This window comes from Leptidea sinapis, chromosome 34, assembly GCF_905404315.1.
Source record: "Leptidea sinapis chromosome 34, ilLepSina1.1, whole genome shotgun sequence".
NCBI lineage: Eukaryota > Metazoa > Arthropoda > Insecta > Lepidoptera > Pieridae > Leptidea > Leptidea sinapis.
In genome coordinates, this window is record NC_066298.1 from 2431436 (window position 1) to 2450721 (window position 19286).

At 34.0% G+C, this 19286-nt stretch overlaps 1 protein-coding gene across 1 annotated transcript in view; it reads left to right on the forward strand.

Annotated features, from left to right (window-relative positions):
- The window catches only part of LOC126974968 (uncharacterized), a 73797-nt gene that overhangs the window by 46261 nt on the left and 8250 nt on the right, over positions 1-19286 (forward strand). Inside the window, exons 2-3 of the mRNA XM_050822737.1 lie at positions 15131-15190; positions 16417-16555. Of these exons, the coding sequence (XP_050678694.1) occupies positions 15131-15190; positions 16417-16555 (199 nt within the window). The remainder of the gene's footprint in view (positions 1-15130; positions 15191-16416; positions 16556-19286) is intronic.

Below are 19286 nucleotides of genomic sequence, written 5' to 3' on the forward strand. Positions count from 1 at the left end.
ACTTAAAACTTGTTAAGTAGATGTATTCTGTGAACCGCATTAACATTTTCACACAAAAATAGAAAAAAAACAATAAATTTTGGGGGTTCCCCATACTTAGAACTGAAACTCAAGTATTTGTCAAAAACTCAAATGATTGAATGAAGGTTTCTAGTATCATTCCCCCCCCCCCCCGGTACTTCTAAAATAAGAGAATGATAAACCTAAAAAAAATTAATATACATTACCATGCAAACTTTCACCAAAAAGTGTTTTTAATACGTATAAATGATGAAAGCTCATTTGCACTGTATGATTTTGAGCAAAGATTTTCCATTTAAATAATTTAATATCATTTTCCTTTCTATATAACTTTTATAATATTATGTTACATACTGCTTCGGAACCCTTCATGGGCGAGTCCGACTCGCACTTGGCCAGTTTTACAGCCAGCGTACACCTTCCTTAAAGGCCGGCAACGCTCTTATGATTCCTCTGGTGTTGCAAGAGAATGTGGGCGGCGGTGATCACTTAACACCAGGTGACCCGTACGCTCGCATGTCCTCCTATTCCATAAAAAAAGAAAAAAAAAGTTTTTTGTTGCTAATAAAGTTATTTCTATTCTAAACCCCCGTACGGTATTTGAAATCTTAAGATATGACTCAGGTTAAATATACTCTCACTGTATTTCAAAAAGTGACACTTTTCCACTCATTAACTTTCACATTTGCGGGTACCACCATCTTCGTAGCTTGATGTATATTATGCAAATTAAGACTTCAAGTTAGTAGTTTGTAATGAGGCGACCAAGTTTGTTATTCTGAATGCGTTGACCATGTGTTGACTATTATAACGGTTTTTATTAATGTGCCATAGACAATCAAGGTCAAGTAAGGTCATAAGCAATACACTTGCAATTAATATTAGCTTCTTCAAACAAAATTGAAGTCGTTTCAACGATAATAGGCGTCAAGAAACAGGCAAATGTTATTTTCTCTATATTTGCTCGATAAATGTACCGTTTTGGCGAAATAAGTCAAACCAGTGGGTGGCTCCTTTGCACAGGATGCCGGTTAGATTATGGGTACCACAACGGCGCCTATTTCTGCCGTGAAGCGGTAATCTGTAAACATTACTGTGTTTCGGTCTGAAGGGCGCCGTAGCTAGTGAAATTACTTGGCAAATGAGACTTAACTTCTTATATCTCATGGTGACGAGCGCAATTGTAGTGCCGCACAAAATTTTTGGGCTTTTCAAGAATCCTGAGCGCCACTGCATTGTAATGGGCAGGGCGTACCAATTACCATCAGCTGAGCGTCCTGCTAGTCTCGTCCCGTATTTTCATAAAAAAAATTAATGGGTATGAGTTCTGAATAAGAGGTGTTAAATATTGTTCAATAAAGTGTCTGTTAAAATTACTTTTTAAACTAAGTGAACAAGATTTACAATTTACAAAAAACTCAGTATTATTCAATGATACTTCTTATAATGTGATACTTATTATTATCAAATATGATTTGAGTGATTTTTTACTCTCGCGCGTTATGACCGCACACACTGTGCGCGACAATCCTCTCGCTAGAGACTTTTTTCAATCGCCTCGAAGCCTTTAATGATCTTTTTACAGCTAATTTAATCAAGTTTTAGGCGTATCCATTTTTATTTTCTTTGCATTCATATGAAACAAACACTTACCGGGCAAATGAGACTTAAAATCTTATGTCTCAATGTGACGAGCACAGTTGTAGTGCCGCTCAGAATTTTTGGGTTTTTCAATAATCCTGAGCGGCACTGCATTGTAATGGTTAGGGCCCATCAATTACCATCAGCTGAAAGTCTTGCTCATCACGTCCCTTAATGTCATAAAAAAAAAACAATATCAAGCTCACAATACATCAGTTAAAACCGTCGGTTATTATTTATGGTCTCGGTTACATTAAAACAACAACAATATTTTTGGAAATATATATGTATGTATTATATTTAAATAGATACATAGATTTCTTGATTTAAAACATCTATTGCCGCGGGTTAGATCATCAGTGATCGTGGCCACGCATCGCCGTACTTTGCGACTTAATTGAACCGTCATAAATCTATACATATGAATAAAAATGGAGTGTCTGTTTGTAATATTAAAATTAAATAACCGTTTTTTAACACATGTTTATGAATATTTATACGTAACATACACCAAAATAACATTTTTTATCATTTTTATCTGTTTGTCTGTTTCTTCCGGCTAATCTCTGAAATGGCTGGACCTATTCTGACGGGACTTTTATTGGCGGTAATAAGGTAATAAGGAGACTGATGTAATAAGGAGTAACTTAGGCTACGTTTATTTTAGAAAAAATATTTTATTTCCGAAAATAAAGTAATGTTGCAATGTCCAAGAAACGGTCTAACTCTAAAAAATATTTATATGGCAAAACAACGTTTGCCGGGTCAGCTAGTTTAATATATATGTTAATGAATATAATAAATATGTTTTAAAATAAATAAATAACAATAACGGTTGGTTAGAAGTTTCTTCGCATTTTATATGTTTGATGATCTTTTGCCATGTATACAAGATACATGATCTCATTGCTATAAAGCGATATATGAGACTTCTAGTAGTAGGAGTTTTGGCAGTCCTGTCTTTATATTAATCCGACACTACATAAATAACTCTGAAGAGGCCGAAACAGGTGGAAATCTGAAGGTGCAAAGTCTAGGCTATTTGGCGGATGCATTAACATATCACAGCCAAACTCTCTTACTTTTTCCTGAGTGGCTAAAGATGTTTGTGGTCCAACGTTATCTTAATGAAAGACCACATTTCTTTCTATTGATCAATTCCGGCCACTTTATGTCAAAATCTTAAATCTTATTCGTTGTTTGCAGTAGATATTCGAATAGATGACATTAAAAGCTGATAATGCTCTTCCACTTCGACCACCATGACTTCACTGTCAGTTTCCCAGGTTTTCCCCACAATCTGTGCCGCTTGAACGATTTTTGACCACGACCTTTTACGGACATTCTTATCATCCGTGATCCACTTTTCATCATCAATCCCTTCAAAACCGTATGGTTTCATTACATCTCAATATAGAATCACAATTGAGTAGGTACACAGGTTTGTTAGCTTTTTTTTATGACAATAAGGGTCACTACGAGGACGTTCAGCTGATGGTAATTGATTCGCCCTGCCTGCTCATGTCCAGTATTATTGAAAAATCCGAAAATTCTGAGTGGCACTTCAATTGCGCTCGTCTCCTTGAGACATACGATGTTAAGTCACATTTGCCCCTGTAATTTCACTAGCGATGGCGCTCTTCTGACCGAAACACATTAATGCTTACACATTACTACTTAACGGCAGAAATAGGCGCCGTTATGGTACCCATAATCTAGCCGGCATCCTGTGCAAAGGAGCCTCCCACATTTGTTAATTTATATAGTTTTCGTCTATCTTGATGTTAATTTTAAAATTTCTTTTCTATTTCTTAGATCTGTTTTTTTTTATAAAAAGTGTGTATTTTAGTTTTTTTTTAAAACTACTATTTTTTATGTAACCTTTTTAATGTATTTTCGTTATTGCCATATTTAATTCTCGTTGATTATGTGAGTGATGCACTTTTAAATAAAATAATTTTATTAGTAAAGTATTAAAAATGCGTGTAATTGAATTTCAACTTTAATTCTGCGAACTTAGCGACACATCAGGTTAAATAAGTAATATTAATTTTCCAAAGAAAAATTCGATTTAAGCCTTAACTTCATGCATAATATTATCTAGACAAAATAGTTTCGATATCTTCCAGATGTTTCTCGGCTGCTAATTTGTTTCTGTTCATTTCTTCAGTTTGTTTTAATTAAGGCACTAAATGCCGGCGACCTTGAGCGATATGAGTTCACGGCTCCTATGTAACAAAGCCAATATTTTCAAAATTCTTGGGTCGAAAATATAACATTTTAACAGGCGCAAACTGCTTAATTGCTTACAATCCTGATTATTGATTACTAATCTCAATAAATGTACCTACACAAAAAAGTAAAATCTATAAGAACAACTTTTATGATAGTAGTATACTAAACAAATGCATGATTCCGAGAAAAAACTTGTTTAACTGCAAAGAAAACTGGTAGTTCATAATAGCTCTGGAGTGCTAACTTTAACCAACAATAAGCATTAGCAACCTACAAGTAAGACTTAAGGGTATGTGTAACAGGATAAAGTAGTGTCCATCATAGCTCCAAATCCTATATTTTTACCACAAAACTTGTCTAAAAACACCTTTTTTGCATGTTTTCTGTTTACCCTTCGCCTTAATAGATTGTAGAGTCTATAATATTAATATATCTATAGCGTAGGTTTAGTGACGAGACTTCAACGGGTTTCGTTTCATTTGAATGCCAAGGGCGTTTCACTATCTGCACATAATTGTATCTCTTGGTTCACTGTGTTCATAATATTTAGTTCAAGCTTTTTGATCTACATTCCGGGGAAGTTAAAGACGCTGTAACATGTTCATTTAATTGTTGTTCTGACTGTTGTTGTTGTATTTTTTTGTAATTATTACAGTTGGGTAGATATGTATCAATCCATGCATCATAATATCATTTTTATTTCGTTCATTCTTACACCAAGTAATGTTTGTGAGTTTGTAGCAGACGTCTCTGGATCTACTGAACAGATTTTGAAAATTATGTTACCAATAAAAAGCCCGCTAAAAAATTTTTTTTTTTCGTGGCAGTCGGATTTTCAAAGTCAGAGAATAAACGGTCGAACAAAACTTTTCTTAATAATATATGACATAATATGATTGTTTTGTAACCTCTGTTAGTCTGGTAAGGGCAGACGAAGTCGTGTGTAACTGCTAGTGTCTAATAACAGTCTTGTTTTTTTGTATATTGTCACAAATATAATGACTCTGCCTATTAAGCTAGAGGATTCCCGGGTTCGAATCCCGGTAGGTGCAAACATTTATATGATGAATATTGATGTTCGATTCCGAGTATCTTCTTATTTGTATTTATGTATGAGTAAGTATATCATATTAAATATATCGTTGTCTTGCAACCCTTAGCACAGGCCATGTTTAATTTGTGGCAAGATAATTTGTGTAAAAGTGTTTCCATATATTTTATATTATGATTTATATGACTGGATGTTGACTGAACAGAATTGTGCAGAAGTTTGCAAGCCTATCCGTCAAGGAATAATATTTAAATATTAATTATATTTTTTACTTTTTATAATTTTTAATATGGAAAAATATGTTAAATTGAAATGAACATGTGAATTTAATAAAGAAATAGAATAATTCTTTATAAAATCGTAACTTATTTATTTATTTTATTTAGCACTCACTCAGAGCTACATACAAGAATCAAGATAAGCTGCATCTCCACGAAGCAGAAATATATATTAAAATATAATATTAATAAACATTCAAATATCTAAACAGAACTAGGTACAATTGTTATTGATAAGTCTTATGTAAAAAAAGAAGAGAAAATACCTGTTTAATAAGTAACAACAGAAGCAAATTAAGAAAGTATTTTATAATAACAAGTTATATTCGAGTGAACATTTATAGAAAAATTGAATGCCAAGTTGTTGAACTCGGCTGGCCTTAATGACAGTCCGGGTCTTAACCATTGAGCTAAATCAAGGTATGTCCTAAAAAAGGGCTCCAGTTTCCGCAACAAAACTACTTAGTTTAGGGTCCATTTTGCGTGCAGTTGGCCAGTCACTCAAACCAGCCCAGTTCTTTGTAGAAGTTCAGAACACTCCTGGAGTGTTCGCAGACTTCACGGACCAACCTCGCATTTATAAAGGTTTTTGCCCCTTCGTTGAGATTCCAGGATTACATGTGTGACCGATTTGTGCTCAGCCAGAAGTCATCTGCACTTAGGACTGTCCTTTACGGGTCCATAAGGGTGGGCACCATGTTTCGGATATCGTGTCTGTTTAGGCCGATAAGGTACATAAGGGCTGATACATCAAAATAAGGGCCATATCTGGCTGTCATGGCCGTATATTGTTTGAAGACTATGACAGAACACACTATCACACACACACACACATAATCACAGATACATTGAAACACATTTTCGAAAAAGGACTTAGTCTTCATTAAAATGCTGTCAATTTTCATCACAATCTGTTATATATATCAAGCGAAATTGATCTGCGATAATTTCGCAAATATTGCATTTATATACATGGATCAGTTACGTATTTTGAACTTATTACTTGTACTTTTATTTATAAGCTTGACTAATAAATCATATTTATGCCAAATACTAATTGAATATATGAAAAAAAAAAATTGTATAAATATTTTTGTTCGACTAAATTCCAGCGAGATGGATTTGCTAGTGATCTCAATGGTATGATTAAAAATAAACATAAAAAGTAAAACTTTAAATAAACATAACTTAATAAAATACGTACATAAGTAAGTATCAATATTCAACTTTTTAATTATTGGAATGAAATAAAACGAGTAGGTACGTGCTGTTTGGTCCAATCTAGTTTTTGTTACTTCAGACATGTTTGCTTCCTGTTTTTTTTTAAACGTTTTTGAAATATCTTGTGTGGTTGTATGTTGTGTATCAAGATTTATCTAAACTACTAAAGTGAATAGGAAAAGCTTGTGTCTGCTTGTGTTGACTTCTCGAACATTGACTATTCTTTTGCATCTAAGTATATAGTCACAGTTGACAAATCTTAACTTTCAAATTCAGACTGGACTAAGTCTGGATGCCCGTTTCAATTTAAATTTTAGCACGTTTTTTTTTATAATCTTTCAATTCACCCATGTTTGTGACACTACCGGGTAGATTTCAATATGAGGCAAAACTTATGGCGTTGTAATGAAAATGAGAATACTTGGGTTTTAATTACTTCAATACTCTGTTTTGTATTCAGACCGTTCTATTATAACAGAATCGAGAACAGAATCCTATTTACATGCATAACGAAAAAGGTTTTTAATATGTTAATTAACATTTATACTCGGCGCCTATTTCTGCTGTGAAGCAGTAATGTGTAAGCATTAATGTGTTTCGGTCTGAAGGGCGCCGTAGCTAGTGAAATTACTGGGCAAATGGGACATAACATGTCTCAAGGTGACGAGCGCAAGAGCACAGAATTTTCGGGTTTTTAAAGGATCTTTAGCGGGACTGCATTGTAATGGGCAGGGCGTATTAGTTACCATCAGTTGAATGTCCTGCTCGTCTCGTCCCTTACTCTGTTACAGGTCAGGAAAAAGTCACCTACACCATATTTGTAACTTAAATGCTAAATTAATTCTTACTTAAGATAGTTCGTAAGGTTTGAGCTGTGTCGCCAACAGAATGATACACGGATTGATATTGCGAAAATGAAGGTGTCTAGTTAGACAACGCCCTTAAAATTTATTAAGAAACCAAATTAACAATAATTTCAATATAAGATTATACACACTGATTAGGTCATATTTCGCTGGTTACAAATCTTAAATTGAGTCACTGTTACAGCAAAAAGATTTAAACGTCTCACCTGGCCAAAATAAAACATTTACATTTAAAATTATTTATTACCATCCCAGTGTCGCTTCATTTATCATAAAAACATTAAGCATCTCGCAGAAGACCATAAAATTTCCGTTTAAGATATGTATCGCTATCGAAATAAAAATAATCGTTCTGTGATATAGCTCTACTAAATCTGTGCCGGGCCTTTTAAGGATTGTCGAGACTATCAATATTTATTGTTAAATATTTGATAAAGGTTTTTTTATATTTAATGAAATGGGACTTAGGTTAACCATTGAGACATTTGATGGATATAAAGATACACCAGCTTGGAAGTTACACCCTCTGATAATAATTTTAATACACCATAGCTTGCGAGACTAATGTAATAAATTTTTAAAATTATTTGCGCAGTGCTTTGCTACCATTTCTTGGTTAACGAAAGAAAGTGTTTGATTTCATTATTTATGATATGTCAACAACATATTGTTTCTATTATTACATAGAAATACGTTTATCATGTAAGTAGCAAAATGCTTGCTAGCGTGCTGGCTAATACTACAGCTCAACTAGATCAGAGCTCATCTAAAACGCACGGTTTCATTCCATTGTCTTTTGTTGAGCGATGTATGGGTTTTTACAATATGATGCCAGAAAATATACAAAACAAATGTGTTGAAAAAATTCAAAGAAGTGTTAAAAGACGTTTATGTGATAATAGTAATATAACATCAATGCGATTGCTAATGGTACCACAATTGGATTGGCAATGAATCCGTCCTCAGGCTGTTTAAACAATAAATTTTGTTGCAACGAAATTTTATTAAAAAATAAGAAGGAACCCGCTGAGTTTCTTGCACTCGTTCTTCTCAGGAACGAGGCATTAATCTACGAATGGGTTATAGTTTTTTGACTTTCAATAAATTTGAATGAAAATATATGAATTTGAATACGTGTATTGAAGTCTTTTATAACTTCGTTCAGTTTTTTCTTCAAAAACACTTTCTAAAATTTATGTTTCAAATATTGATTGATGACCACTGACATCTATTATATACCACTGACTGGACTGGCGGCTGTCAAAGTGCCTTTGTGTCTGTTTGATATTCGCCATTTTGGCGCTGTTGGCCATGTAGCGAGAGTCTGCGGTACTAAAACTATTGATGACGACATCAGCAAACATCGATAGATGTTGGGAAACTATTAACAAAAAAACAAATGTGTACTTTATTACGTTGCAAAATGCAAAATTACTTCAGAGTATTATACGTTTTATTCGCAACCATTTGTATTATACGACAAAATTAGTTCTCTGGACAAAAAATAATTTGCTGTCAAACATATGGAACAGCCTGACCAGTGGTATTTATACAGATCGGTGTTGATGACAAATAAATACAGTGAGTAAACTCGTATAAACTTCCAATGTCTCGTGAAGTAGACATTCGTGTTCAAATAAAAACAGGTTCGTCCTTAGCATTGTCAATCGCAATTGACCGTTTCAGAGCGGCTTTAATCTCAGCAGATATAATCACACAGTGCCATAAACTGATAACCTTATGTTAAAAGGAAAACGATTATAGTGATTTTGAAAATAATTTTAAAATGAACCATAATGAGTGCTTACTTTGCGATAATCATGTGTCGTACGCGATATTTTCGCATAAACATTACCTATAGTTAAACTTGATTGTATTTCAGTTAATTGGTCATAATATTTACGTGTAAAGGAAGTACTTGAAGATCCACTATATAAGGACATGTTCACACTACAAAACCTCATAGCACAGGAAAGTTCCCAGTGAATTTGATACTTGTAGAAGTTTGAGAGTACTTGCTTGAATAATCTATATATACTGAAAAAGGTCTTTGTTTGAGGCTCTTTCAAGCCTAAACCACTGATCGCATGGAAATGAAACTACCACCATTCGATGCGAAATTTATCCGAGATGCTAGGCTAGTATTAATATAAATTAATTATTGTGAAGATTTGAAAAAAGAATCATCATTTTATAATGGGGATAAAAAATACTTTTTAGTACGATAAAATCAAAGAGTATATATATATATGGTTGTACTTCGTCATAACTGTCGTTTCCTAAGTTTTTATTAATTTATTTAAAAGTGCTATGTTAAATAATTTACCCGCCTATGTATATATCTACTGATAAGAAGCTGCTTTGTATATAGAATATGTTCAATAATCCTAACAAACCTATAGGACCATGAAAAGAAATTAGGTACTCATAAGGAAACCTCTAACTAATTGAAAAAACTTATCATGCGAAAAAAATTCGTGGATCTAGGATGACTCGTGGTTAAGGAAAGTATTGAATAAATGAATGATTAGAATTAAAAATATATGTTTAGAATAACAATTTACTAGGTTGTCGCAATACTTGTCGCAATGATATACGAAGAACTAACTTTTTTCTATATATTTAAAAAAAAACTTTTTGCTTCGTATAAAAATAATATTTTACATATCTGTATTTCGTAAAATTGTTACAAAACAGATGTATATGATCCTCTGTTGATCGAAATAAAGTATTTATTATTATCTTATATATAAAATTCTCATGTCACAATGTTCGTTCCCGTACTCCTCCGAAGCGGCTTGACCGATTCTCATGAAATTTTGTGAGCATATTGAGTAGATCTGATAATCGGCTAACACCTATTTTTCATACCCCTTAATGTTAAGGGTGGTCCACACGAATTTTTTTGACATTTTTTTTTAATTTGTTTGATTATGAGTCAGCATTAAAAAATACATACAACTTCAAATTTTCACCCATCTACGATGAACAGTTACTTTTGTATCGCGATTTTAATATCGGCAATACAACGTTTGCTGGGTCAGCTAGTTATTAATATAAATTAAATTGATTAATTATTTGATGATTTTAGTTAATAAATATAAATATAATAAAGAGCCGTTTAAATAATGCAATTTCACCTTACGCATTATCTATAAATACCATTTTATGTAAATAGAAGAAAATTTAAATATTTATTATAAAACTCAGTCGTTAACCCCAAACATAACCAGTTTTCTGTTTCATTATGTTAAATAACAGTATTTTAAAATGCGGTTAATATTTTTCAATTTCGATAATTCACTCAAATTGGCAATACATGATTGTGATGGTCTATAAAAATAATTTTCCAACTTGAAATACATGTTTTGTTATATGACTTATCTAAGGCTGATTTATGCCGGATGATTAAATACAATTTATTAAAAATATAAAAATATTTCATATGTTATTAATATTTATAATTTTAATTAACAATTTTCCATTTATGTTTTGAACCTTATAGAAGTACCTACTAGTATAAAATTAATACTAATGTTTATATATAGCCAGCAGCTAACGATTTTCTCAAAGTGAGGTTTTCGTGCCCGAGCATCAACCTTAATTTGAAACCGATATAGTAATTTTCCTGTTGTTAATACAATATAGATGGAGTTAGGTAATAATGTTATTAATATGGATGTTAGTAGTACCTTTGATTTGTAATTCTAACGGCCGTTCCTAATATACTATCTACAGATAGAGATAAATTCTACTGTCAGTAATAAGCTGTCAATAATTTGAAGCTGTCCCGATATACCCGATCATACTTATCGCCTTATATTGGGACGCGTGAATTGAAATATCCATACAAGCATCGCTGGTAAGCTATACGTCGTCCCATTGACAGACAGCGTGTACGGATAAGGTGAGTTAGGTACCGTCGTTAAGTTTATTGGGACAAAAATGTCAACGATAGTTACGATTTTTATCTCAAGTAAGAGATTGGCTGAATATTGGGAACGGAAATTCATTATACAAAAGATTTGGCTCGATGTTGCAAAGGCTATGGCTACATAAGAAAAACCAATAAGTACAGAAGTTTTGCTTGGTTCACACTTTCTAAAGAAATATCTACTTTAGTGACCTGCTAATAAGGTTTATTTTAATTTACACTCAGTTCGTAGCTACGTTGGATTCGTAACACATTGAGAAATTAGTTATCGCACACTACGATCTACTCTAACTTACTTATTGGGTATCTTCTAAGGGGTGAGGCGGCAGAATGAATAGCAGCCGCCATTTTTAAGCTACTTATTAACTTGTGGCTGTGTCGAGGCCCAATCTAACTAATGTGCTTTCGATTTTTAAATAGACCTTACTCATATTATGTTATTTTTTTATTTATGCTTTAATAAAACGGCGTGAGCCAATTACAATATTAAAGTAAGTAATTAATTATAAATTAAAAGCTAAACATATCAGATAATAGTTAATAAATACAAAGTTTACTGTAACTAACTAACAACTAATAAACATCCAAATACCGTTCATCCAATCCTCTCGCAAAAACGCAAGAACTCTGTTAAAATCGACTGCCATCCATCCGCAAATACATCAATCAGCAGGATTGGCTTCGAGAAGAGCGTTGAGAGCAGAGAGAGACCTCGGTATAGGTGAGTTGGTGCGAGCTATAGTACGATGTGTCGGACTCGCGAACAATCTAAGCCTGCGCCTCGAACACACTATATCACCTATAAAGTTTTCAGAAACTTTGCACATAACTGCGAACTGCTGTCGCTTTCGCCTTACCTCGAGGGAGTTGTAACCTAATGTACCCAGAAGAAATTTTGTGGGATATATATAGGGGTAGTATCCATGCATACGTTTGTAAAGGAACCTAAGAAAAGCTTTTTGTACCTTTTCCAGAAGGATTATAAATACGAATGTGAGTCTGTTTGTTTGTTTCACGCCTCGATAACTCATTAGATCGTCATGAAACAGCACACACGTTGCCAGAAGAGGACATAACTTTATCTCGAAGTTTATAAGGTCCTCAGGAGTGCGAGTCGAATTAGGCCGGATCAAATAACATCTGGATGTGAGACAGTCCTCCACTGTACGGATTTCAAGGAGCTTTGTTCCACGTCCTACAAAGCTGTGGAACGAGCTTCCTTTTGCGGTGTTTACGGGAGGATACGACGTGGGTACCTTCAAAAAAAGCGCGCACACCTTCCTTAAAGGCCGGCAATACGCTCCTGTGAGTTTATGAATTCCAAGATGACTACCGCGCTAAATCCTTACGAATGTTAAAATTGTAACAAAAGATAACAGTTTGAATATTCGTTTCCAAGGTTCTAGAAAATGAATTCGGGATTGTTATTGAAATTCATAGTAACTACCACGAAAAACTATGATTTGAAAAGAATATCTCTATATCTATCTCTATCTCCTCCAAGCCTGCCGTAGAAATAATTACAAAAGTCGCGCCTGCGCACATCTCATTTAACGGTTTTATTCCACGGACTTTTTCGTACGGTTTTACTATCATATTTTTTTCAGTTCGGTCCTGCAGCAAAATCCCTATCTCCTCCAAGCCTGCCGTAAGGAACTTCGTTCCAAAAACAACGACTCCAATATTATATCAACCGCAAACATTTCTGAAGAAAGTTCGTTCTACAACCGGAAAAAGTTTCTGACCGCTCTAAAGTTTACCAACGCAGTTTAAAATAAAAAACGCAGATTTTATAAATAGCCCGTCGACGACTAATTATGAAAATGCATTTAACCCGCTAATTTAATCACAGTTTAAATAAATCAATTCAACAAAAAAGGCGAAACAAAAATAACTCCTTCAAGATATACGTATTAATCAGTGTTAATCTGACATTCACGGCAGCAGCCACGATAAAATAACGTAAATCTGAAAACGGTCACAGATACTATCCGAGATCGGAATATTTGCAATCAGATGTAAGAAGTTAATCGGTTTGTTATACAGGATGATGTTTTTAAATTAGGTTAATAAGGTATTTACTCAATAACGTAGAATAATTTAATTGGCTTATATATAATATGTTACAATGTTGTAACCAGTTTTGATCAATCTTTAGTAATCTTTTAGTTAATGTTGCATCTGCGAGTTTTTTTTTAAATAAAACAGGAAGGTGAAGAAGCGCATGGGTTCTGATGTTAATTGATAACCAGCACCTACATTCTACAGTAACATCGGAGGAATAACAGGACCGTTGCCGGTCTTTGAGGAAGGTGTACACGGTTATTTAAGGTACCCATGTCGAACCTCATTCCACAGTTTGGTTGTCAATAACCATTCTATAAAAGTATCCTATGGCTGAATATTCTATTACCTACATACATATATGGTTGCTTAGGTTTGTTAGGACAACTGTAACTTCACTGGTTAATAAGCATTATTCACCTGAACCATACATTTTAAAAGATCCCCCCATTTTTAAATTTGTGCATAGCAAAAGTCATCCTATATAAAAGTGAACAGATCATTCAAGGAGCAGGCCATTAATAAAATTAAAAGCCTCAATAAACTAAGAAAACAGAATGTGAACGTTGTTATCAAAATGCCAACGTTGATAATGTTATAAAGTGTTAAAAGTTGTACTGATTATTGCAAAACGTGCCCTGCGATTGTTTTCGACTATTTATTACTTCAGACATTTTTGAAAGGATGTTTTGCATTAATATGTCCAATGAGAGGAAAAACATGTTGCTGAATAAAAATTATATACACGTTAACAACGTGATGTATCCATTAAACGCGTGAATCATAAGACTGGGTTGCGTCGACTAACTTTAGCAATAACAAACATGTGAGTAGCGGTTAAGAAAAAAATGTGTTGCACAATTTGACAATTTTTAGATGACGTTTTAACTTTAACTATTAACCATAACTGTCCAATCTTCGACGGCTAACGGCCGTTTTCGCCGTAACTTACTACAGGTAGACAGATCTATACTTTTAAGCTTAATTACTTTTCAATATCCGATTAATAGATAGCATTTTCTACGAAAGTTGTCTATCGTTGAGAGGATGGATAGTTGTCTAGAGATAGAAACTCACATAATGATTGTTCTTATTTGCATTTCAATAAAATTTTCAAGTTACTCTCCGATAGACGTAGCTAACTCTGGTAACGTAATTTGTTTATCTGTCAACTTCGGTCAGCTTCGTGGCGGGCGGCCAAATAGCCATTCGAAAATAAGAAGCTTTCTAATAAATATTTAATACCTAGTGGAATATTTTAGCAGTGATGATAGTGGAATTTTTATTGAATTTATAACATTTACGGCCGTTCCCAATATTTTATCTACAGATAGAGATAAATTACTACCTTCTACTGTCAGTAATTAGCTGTCAATAATCTGAAGCTGTCCCAATATATCCGATAAGTCATTCTTATCGCCTTATATTGGGACGCGTGAATTGGAATTTCCATACAAATTTCTATCGCTGGTGAGCTATACGTCGTTAAATTGACAGACAGCGTGTACGGATAAGGTGAGTTACCGTCGATAAGTTTATTGGGACAGATAGACAGTGAGTCAACGATAGTTACGATTTTTATCTCAAGTAAGAGAAAGACTGAATATTGGGTACGACCGTTAGTAAACTGGGTTAGGTTAGGTTACCAATTAGTTGTGAGTAAATGTCTAATTAAGTGATTTACAACTAAACCCTTTTTAATTTGGGCAACAAAAAAGGATGAATTTATGCAAAGGATCGATTTCAAAGTATTTGTTTTTACATATCAACAGCATTACAACAATAATCCATTATAATTTTTCTTTTATTTCTTTTTCAGATGGATAACAAGAGGCGCGCAGGTCCATCGATTCTCACATTTTGGATATTTCTACTTCAAGTAAGTGTTTGGATAAATTGTAAAAGTTCTCAACGAAGACACTCTCGTCCGCTGTACGCTCACAATGACTTTGGTTTATATCGGTGTAGTTATCCACTTATACGTGTTATTGCATATTTTTTGTAATATGTCTTTACCAGTAGGAGGCTCCTTTGCACCGGATGCCGGCTAGATTATGGGTACCACTACGGCGGTAATAAGAAAAATACGGTAAAATGCCGTAATAAGGAAGCAGTAATGTAAGTATTACCGTGTTTCGGACTGAAGGGCGCTGTAGCTAGTGAAATTACTGGGCAAATAAGACTTGACAACTTATGTCTGAAGGGGATGAGCGCAGGTGTAGTGCCGCTCAGATGTTTGCGGTTTTTCAATAATCCTGAGCGACACTGCATTATAATGGGCAGGGCGTATCAAAAACCATCAGCTGAACGTCCAGCTTGTCTCGTGTCTTATTTTCATAAAAAATATAATATCATATTCTCGGATTGCTGTAGAGTATACGTTGTAGCACAAGGTTTGCGTTTGATATGATCTGGAACCAGAAATTTAATATTTTTTATGAAAATTCATGTTTTCGTGGATGATAAGTGGGTACTGTGATTCAAAGCTAACAAACGTTCTTCACGATATGTTATTATCTCACAAGAACGTGAAATAGAGTTTCGAACAGCATTTTTTCGGAGTCGATTCATTTTTTCTATTCCGTTTATTGGGATCTATATTGTTTCAGGCGCGCGTCACCTTTCGTAGGCCTACCCATAGCTACTTAAAAAAGTCACTATTTAGTATTATGACAATATAAAGCAACGAATTATTGTATTGTACTAACCTGATATTATCGAGTAAAAACCTACGTCAGGTACGCATTGTTACTCATATAGATGGATTGGAAATACAATTTTCTATTGGCTATTAGCACGGAGTAGGGATGGATATTTACATATGTACTATTAGCAACTAAACAATAAACAAATGTCTTGCAATCCATAACACAGGCTTATATGCCTAATTTGGAGCAAGATAATTTGTGTAAAAAGTGTGTCAATATATTTTTTATCATCATCATAAACCGGAAGACGTCCACTGCTGGACAAATGCCTCCCCAAAGTTCTCCACGTCGATCGGTCTTGCGCTGCCCTCATCCAACGTATTCCGGCGATCTTGACCAGATTGTCGGTCAAATTTTGAAACTGGTATATTATTTTTAAATTTATCCCATTTTCCAGATGTTGGGCAACGCCCGACGCGGAGCTGAAGGTCACGGCCGACTGATGGACCCTCCAGCACGCAACTCCATGTGGAGGTTTGGCTACCCCAACCCTGTCAACTATAACGACAACGAACTCTTCTGTGGAGGATATGCCGGTCAGTGTACAGTTCAGTATGTCCCTTGAAACATTATGAACCCTTACCCACCATCCCCGAGAATGTGATATAAGTATGACTCGTTGGACCTGCGTTTGAGTTTTTCTGATTATTGGGCATCTATTGTACTCTTACCTTTACAGTTCATTATTTTTATTACACGCTGTTTTTTAGCTTCACCTGTATGTATGTTTGTTTGTAACCGGCTCATGACTCATGTGGGCGCGATTTTGAACCATTTTAAACGGCCAGATTTCGTTCAAACTTCCTAGATTTATCTATATATATTAAGGACAATACGTTAATTTGATGAAATTATTCCATTTTTCAATTTGCAAAATAAGATTATTGTTAATTTATATAATTTTCATCTATCGTCTATAACTACTATTTATTTATAGTTATGTCCCTCACTTCTAGTATGTACAAATTAAATTAAATTTCTAACCAAAATTTATGAACAATGCGGGACTTGAACCCGCGACCCTTTCCGTCCAAGCGCTCTTACCAACTGAGCCAACCTTTCGAGTAACACATGGTTCGTAAATCTTGATATGTCTAGTTCAACTCTCAGGTCTGTGACTATCCATCTACAGGATCTACTTTACAGTTGATACCCCAAATAATTGCATATTAGCAAATTGACTTGAGATGTTGATAAGATGTTTCAAATCTAAACAGTTTTTTCTTTATCCAATCTAACTACTGTCTGACCTAAAACAAATGCAGAAGCTTCCCTTCATTCGATTTACTCTATTTACAAATACATAATCTTTTTAAATTTACAAAAAAATAAATACAAATTACTTATAACATCAAGTTTAATAAAAGTCAAGGCGAATCTTATGCTATTTTTACTATTACAGTATTCACGTTTGGATAAATCGATAAAATGAAGTATTGAAACATGTGGTGTAAGAAACAATCTCTGGTCGACAACTTTTTGTGCACATTCTTCGTATTACCGCAGTGTTCATTGTGATTTATTTTTTATTAAGAGTCATGTGACGCCACGATAATTCGATGAAATTATATGTGGGGGCGGCCTCCTTGCATTCAAAAACGTTTTTTGCTCAACGAGTCATTTGTACTATTGAAGAGTTTAAGAAGGTCGCTGACATTGGAACATCATGTCAAATGGAGAGGTCAACCGAGGTCATTTAAAAAAATATAAAAATAGTGTATCTATGCTTATAATAACTCCGCAGCCTGTCATATCTTCACAAAATAAAAAAGTTCACAAAAATTATTGTATAATTGAAGTCAAAAAGTTATTTATGGATTTTTTGTCAGTTTCTTCTATTCTTCTGCTTGTGTGTGAACGTTAAATACAGTTTCCACTTTTTTTTCAATTATATTTCATTTATTTCGTTACAACTGTAAAATAAAACTGAAAAATTTGACGTTGAGAGATTTGTTTTTACACATTGAACTGATGTTAAAATGATGTCGTGATTACAATCAGAAAAGAGAAGTTGGTCAATGTTTGTCACTGTCAAAATATACGACCAAGCTGTGGAATGAGCTGTGGAGAACCTTCTAAAAAAAGCGGGTACACCTTTTTTAAAGGCTTCCTGTGATACTTCTGGTGCTCCAGGAGAAAGTGGGCGGCGGTGATCACTTAAAAGCAGGTTTACGCTCGTTTGCCCTCTTCTTCCATAAAGCAAAAAAAAAGAAAATTGAATATGCTTGGTGTGTTTTGTATACAGTTACTGATATTCCTTATTAGTCAAAGCACGGAGTAGGGATAGTAGTAGTTAACGGGTTGAATGAAATTAGCTTACAAAGAGATATATATATAGGTACTAGCTGACCCAGCAAACGTTGTATTGCCGATATTAAAATCGCGATACAAAAGTAACTGTTGATCGTAGATGGGTGAAAGTTTGAAGTTGTATGTATTTTTTAATTACCACCCTTAACCTTATTTAGGGGGATGAAAAATAGATGTTGTCCGATTCTCAGACCTACCCAATATGCACTCAACATTTCATGAGAATCGGTCAAGCCGTTTCGGAGGAGTTCAAAGTTTAACACCATGACACAAGAATTTTATATATTAGATACATATAAGTATATATATATATGTATATAAATATTACATTTAATATTTAAATCTTGACACCTTCTATATTAAGTAGTAGTTTTTCAGACATTATTTTTTTCATTTTATTAAAATTTATCTCGACCGCTCTGTAATAGTACTTAATAGTCCGTATTAATACTTCATTAACTTCAAAAACTACTGAACTGCCGTTTTCACTAGAAGATGATATGATATTTTAAGGTTTTGTGTATAATGGTTACAATATCACGAGTAATGTGTATCACGAGGATTGTTGGAGATATCGGAAAAAAAAAGCTGGTTGGGAGACTCATCGAAAACGCTGCCTAATCCGTTTGGGATAGGTATATAACATAATAAAGTATAGGTATGAAGGGATTGTTTCCCTCATTATACTTTTTTTATTGAGGAAATTAAATGTTAAGGATAAAGTACTTAACCTATTCAAATGCAAATAAAAGGGGCGAGAAAATGATGAAAGATGGCAAGATGCATCACGGGACTAGCTTGATGCAGACACCCCCGCACCATGTCTCCCGCTATTGCCAAATGTTGCCTTATCCATTACAAATTAAAAACGCGCGTTTTACTTATTATCTCTTAATATTATAAGAATAATAATTTTATAAACAGACTTTCGATGCTAACATTTAGATTGGGTTTTTG